General features: G+C 32.6%; 1 protein-coding gene across 1 annotated transcript; it reads right to left on the bottom strand.

Annotated features, from left to right (window-relative positions):
- Window positions 1-3,594: 3,594 nt before the first annotated feature.
- On the bottom strand, window positions 3,595-5,295 carry LOC108774501 (uncharacterized). The gene is made up of 2 exons (XM_018540632.1): window positions 5,166-5,295; window positions 3,595-5,081 (listed from the first exon to the last, which is right to left on the bottom strand). Exons 1-2 carry the CDS (start codon window positions 5,293-5,295, stop codon window positions 3,595-3,597), a joined length of 1,617 nt encoding a protein of 538 aa, XP_018396134.1.
- Between the last annotated feature and the right edge of the window lie 972 nt (window positions 5,296-6,267).

Below are 6,267 nucleotides of genomic sequence, written 5' to 3'. Positions count from 1 at the left end.
GAGTATTTCGACTTTCAGGTTTCGAAAACTTATGTACTTCACAAAATTTTCCAGAAAATAGTCACATATTAGGTGATGCCGCATATAGTATTCACAAATATGTAATGGTTCCATTTAAAAACAATGGACACTTAACAGATGCACAAATTGCGTATAATACTCGTTTGTCTCAAGTTAGAATGATGATAGAAAGAACAATAGGTTTATTGAAAGCAAGATTTCGGAGTCTTCTAGATATATTACCTATGAGAAGAACAGATCTGATACCGAAATATATTGTTGCTTGCTGCATTCTGCATAATATTTGCTTGATACGTAATGATTTCATCGATGTACCAATTATTGTGCAACTGAATGAACTCGAAAGAAATTTCGGAAATGATGCAATACCTCAAGCTTTACGAGAGGAAGGTATTGAAAAACGAAATGGAATTGTGCATTATTTACAGAACGGGAATTTTTAATAAAGCCACAAGTATAATTATGTATAAGTGTGTGATGTAAAAATTTTTTACTTTATTTTTTACTTTTTTTACTTTTTATTTTTATTTTTTTACTATATATATATATATATAGTTGTTTCCTTACAATTTACAATAATATAAAAGTTAAGCTATCAAGATTGTGAAAAAATTGTTAAAAAGATATATTCGTAAATAATTTTATTTATAACAAACTTGTAATACATAACAGTAATCTTTTAATAAATTTGCACTCTAGTTACAGAAAAACTATATTAATTTTATTTTTTATCTTTATTAAACCTTATCTAACTACTCATTACTTAATGTATTACTTAACTTGAGTTTAGTAAACTTATTAAACCGTATCACAACGTTAATCACAATGTTTCTTTGGATAAAAAACAAAATTCTCATCTTAATTTTTTTTCTTATATTCATTTCTACCAATGCAATGCAGATAACTAATTTTAGATAAATTTAAGATAATTAATAAGATAATTAACTTTCATCTATATTTAATTTTTTACCTCTTATTCTGTTCTTAAAAATTAAAAAAATAAAGAATAAATTAACCAGAGATTGAAGTTGATATACAACTACACATTGATAAAAATATACATTTATCTTAAAACTCTCGTTCTGAAATTTATTTTTTAAACATCTCTGTCATTACTGCTTCCATTTTATCAAGTCGTGCCATTTTTTCTGCATGCCTCTTTTGAGCATTGTTTTCTTTTTCTTTTTTAATTTCTAAAGATCTTTCTAAATAGTCCTCTAATATGCTATTTATTTTCCGTTTTCTTGATACTGCAATTAAAGAAGATAATTAAAGGAAGTAATTAGATAAATAATTAGAAATAGTTAAATGACAATTGTATACATACTACAAAATATTTCTAAAAAAAATCTACTAAGTACAAATATTTTATGTAACTTTCTTTATAGATTCTAATTAACATAAAAAGTAAATCACACATATAATATAATAGAATGTTTAGTAACTACGATATGTTATGAAATACCAGATTTTCGTGGATCAACATTTTCTATGTTTTCATTGTCTGTAATATTAATATCACTACCAGCTACTGCTACTGGTTTAATCCATGGCTTCGTACTAAATATTTCATGCATGATCTAAATAAAAAAAATTATTTCTTATTTTTTATAATATTTAATCAATAATTATTAAACGATTACTTTTAAAAACAAAAGAAAGGTATATATATATGTATATATGTATATATGCACTGTAACTTTATATATATTGTAATTTTTGACTAATTGTGATTTGTCATTATATAAAATAATATGTCTATACATTAAACCTAGATAATAATTAAATTGCATAAATTGCAATGCTTTTATATAATTCTAATACATTTATTATATATAATTTTAATATCATATATACTTTTATGTAAAATTATAATATCATACTTCGTAATATTCCCATTTTTGTCTGTTGTTTCCTGATTGTTTATTATGATCAATAACAGATTTATAACTCCTTTTTAAAGATTGGAATTTTGTTGCACATTTTGTATCAGATATCTGGTATCCTGCTTCTTTCATTTTTTTCGACAGAGTACTCCAACATTGTTTTGAAGAAACTTTCGGATTGTCAAACATCGCTATGTGTTCTTTATATATATCAATAAGTAGCAAAGTTTCAGCACGACTCCATACATGTAGATCTAGGTAAATAAAATAGCCATGTTAGTATTTTTTTTCTTCAAATTTGTTTGCTTTGGCTTACCTTTCGTATCTGTAGTTAAATTAGTACTACAGCTCGCAGTATCACATTTTGTAGTATTACTGCTCAAAAATGCATCTGTGTTATTTATATTTATACCTAAGAGATTATTTGTTTCAAAAATATTAACAATATTAATTTCTTAATATTAAAGTTATAAGTATTGTCTTTAAGATTTGTAATTTTTGAAAATATACATTATACATATATCAAATAGAGAATATTCAAATTAAAAATTTAAGCCTTAAAGTCTTAAATTTTCACCTGTTTAGTTTGTATATGCTCTTTGTTTTTATTTGTGTCTTTTATTGCTTGTTGTAATAAGGAGTACGCAAATATATGATCTGTAAATAATAATATAATAAGAATAATATAATTTTAACTTTTATTAGACCGAGAATAAATTAATAGAAAAATAACTTTATTTTTGGTCGAAGTAGATATTAGATTCAACATTATTAAATATTATTAAATTTATTGTCAATTTAATACGTAATATTACTACGCCATTTTTAAGTAATATTCTTCGCAATATATTAAAAATTAATTTTTCTTTCGTTTATCGATGATGGTCACATTAAAGGCCGAATCGTTTACTAATTATAATAAAAATTTCGTTCTAAGATTCTACATTATATTTTCGCTAAATCTATCCAGTGTTGTGGTATGTGCTCATTTTTAATTCCTTTATTGTTTATTACTAAACCGCATTAATAACTTATATTATTATCGTGAATAATAAATTTATATGTAGAGGTTATGTATTCTGTCCTACATCTAAGATTTTATAAATGTTTACCATTTCTTGCTCTTTCAGCGTCCTCAGATGAAACTATTATTTTTAACTCTCTATTATTTTCCGCATCAATTAGTAATAATTCCTCTGTGGTACTCGCCATCTTGATGCTGTAGCTGCCTCACCTCGATAACCGCAGCAGTCGCAGCAGGAAGTGACGACAAAATTAGTGACGTCTTTGCTCTCTCGCAGCACTGTCACAGCGTGCTACGATGGTTTTTGGAACGGCGTTGACAGTGCTGCCAGCGCTGGCAAACAATTTTGGAACACAGCCAAACTACAAGATTTTCCACTCCTACATACATAACGCTCAGCGCCACCGCTCTAACCAATCATAACATAGACGTGTCACCACGCATGACTATTGGCGCCATACAGATTGAATTCAAAACTTATCAAAATTAAAGTAAAGCGTGTACATGCCGCCGGCCTTGAAAGGCTTACCTTTCAATATAAAACATAATCTTCTAAAATTGCTAGCGTACAATATACAAAGTAAAATAACTTAATAGGACATACAATGTCTAGTAACTCTGATTCATTGTTGTTACTGCTATAATGTGAATTAATAACTGTAGTTATAGATCATTCAGTTCTATGGGAAGCAAGCATAATCGCGTAATTGGACGTTTGTAAGTTCCCTTGGTAGTATAGACTGTAGCTACACGGCCTATTCCATCATCACCGATATGAACATCTTGTATTCTGCCTAAAACCCACGATAATGGTGGTTGATTGTCTTCAATTGAAATCACCATTTGACTTATTTTGATGGTTGACTCCTCCGTCTTCCACTTGCTTCTTTGTTGGAGTTGATGCAAATATTCTCGCGTCCAACGTTTCCAAAAGTGTTGCTTCAATCGTTGAACGTGTTGCCATCGTGAGAGACGATTCATTTGTATAGCATCGATCGATTCTTCTGGATATGCTGTCAATGGTGATCCTATGATAAAATGACCAGGAATTAGAACTCTTAAGTCTCTTGGATCAGAAGATAATGGCGTTATTGGACGTGAGTTCAAGATGGCTTCGATTTGTATAAGAAGCGTTTCCAGTTCTTCGAATCTCAAATGGGCATCCTTTGTTACTTTCCTTAAATGTTGCTTTGCCGACTTGACCGCAGCTTCCCAGAGTCCTCCATGGTGTGGAGCGCGAGGTGGAATAAAGTGCCATTGTATGCCATGCTTAGAAGCTTGATCTGATACTTGTTGCTGTGTTTTCTTATCAGTGAGCAGAGCTGATAGCTCATTCAATTCTCTTTCTGCTCCGACGAAATTGAGACCATTGTCAGAAAAGATCTCAGATGGACATCCTCTTCTGGCAATGAAACGTTTGAATACATTTAAAAAGGCATTGGATGATAGATCGATTGCCAACTCAAGGTGCACAGCTTTGGTTGCCATGCATACGAAAACTGCCATATAACACTTTATCAGTTTCGTGTTTTTTCTCATACCTTCCTTATGATAAAGGGGTCCAGCGTAATCTACTCCGCATCTTTCAAAAACTCGATGAGACGTGGTTATACGCGAGCTGGGTAAATTACCCATAATAGTTGAGGCAGGCTTTGGAGCGCTTCTGAAGCAAGTTATACATCGTTGGACAATTTGCCTCACAATGTTTCGTGCAGATGTCATCCAATATCTTTGACGTGTGGCTGCTAACGTGGCTTGAGCACCAGCATGAAAATTCTTCTCATGTTCATGACTAATTATTAGATGTGAAAATGGATGGTGACCGGGTAACAATATAGGATGTTTGGCTGCATATGATAGACTTGATGCCTCTAATCGTCCTCCTACTCTTAAGACACCTGCATCATCTATGAACGGATTTAGCCTTAAGATAGGACTGTTTTTGTTTATAACACCCTGTTTGCTGAATGAAATAAGTTCCTTTGCGTAGTAAGTGCTCTGAATTAACTTTACAAGTAATAACGTTGCATTATGTTGCTCATTGACTGTAATTGGTGGAATAATGCAACTTACTTCTTTTGACGCAACTGTTGAAGACTTCAGAGATCCATTGATCTTTCTTGTATTTCTTACAAAACGTAGAATATATGCTACAACACGAATGAGTTTGGATAACGTGGAATATCGATGGAATATATCAAATTCCTGACCTTATGTTGTCACAGTAACTAGACCTTTAGATTTTTTCTCAGGTACCTCGATTGGCTGAATTGATGCACTGCTTTGTGGCCACTGATCCCTGTCGAGCGAAAGCCATCTATGTCCTGACCACCAGATGTCTAAATTGGCCAAACTCCAATGCATAACGCCTCGTGACAAAGGATCTGCAGGATTCTATTCACTTCTAATGTGATGCCAATATTGAATGGGAGTTAGTTGTTGGATTTCTCCCACTCTATTTGCAACAAAAGTGGCCCATGTACGACTGCATGCTTGAAGCCATACTAAGACAATCGTGGAATCAGTCCACAACTCTGTCTTGTCAATCTTGCATGTAAGACATTTTGATACTTTGTCGACTAATTGAGCTAATAATAGAGCAGCACATAATTCCAATCGAGGTAAGGATAAGTTTTTCAGAGGTGCAACTCTTGACTTGGAACACAGTAGTTTTACTGAGTGTTTGTCCTGGCTGGAAGTGGCTCTCACATATATACATGCCCCATAGGCGGTTTCACTGGCATCTGCGAACCCATGCAATTCCAGGCGAATGTACTGGTCCACCGCAATAACCCGACGAGGGATCTTGAGGCTTCTAATCTCTTGTAGTTCACGTTCGTAACGCTTCCACTTTGTAGCAACATCCAATGGAAGAGATTCATCCCAATCCAGTTGGAGACGCCATAAATTCTGCAATATGATTTTGGCTACTACTGTCACTGGTCCAAGTAACCCAAGGGGGTCAAAACTCAATGAGCTACGTGACAAAACGCTTCTTTTAGTAGGCTTCTCCAATGGTGGAAGCGTACCAAAACTGGAAAATTTGAAAGAATCATTGGTGCAATCCCAAACAATATCTAAAGTCCTTGTTTCTGTATTCTTGTCGCTATTCAAAATGAATTCCTTATGATCTGCCGTATTTGAGTGGTCTCGAAGACTTGGTTCGTTAGAGGACCATTTTTGCAATTCAAATTTGCCTTCCTGTAAAAGTTGAATCAGCTCATTCTTCAAGTATGATGCTTCTTCCAATGAGTCTGTTCCAGTTACCAAATCATCTTTCAAACGTAAAAATCTTTCAAAGTAATCTGAGATGCTACTGGATATTGATTGATGTGA

The sequence above is a fragment of the Cyphomyrmex costatus genome, unplaced genomic scaffold, assembly GCF_001594065.2.
Source record: "Cyphomyrmex costatus isolate MS0001 unplaced genomic scaffold, Ccosl1.0 scaffold2569, whole genome shotgun sequence".
NCBI lineage: Eukaryota > Metazoa > Arthropoda > Insecta > Hymenoptera > Formicidae > Cyphomyrmex > Cyphomyrmex costatus.
This window is presented reverse-complemented; position numbering and strand designations above follow the sequence as displayed.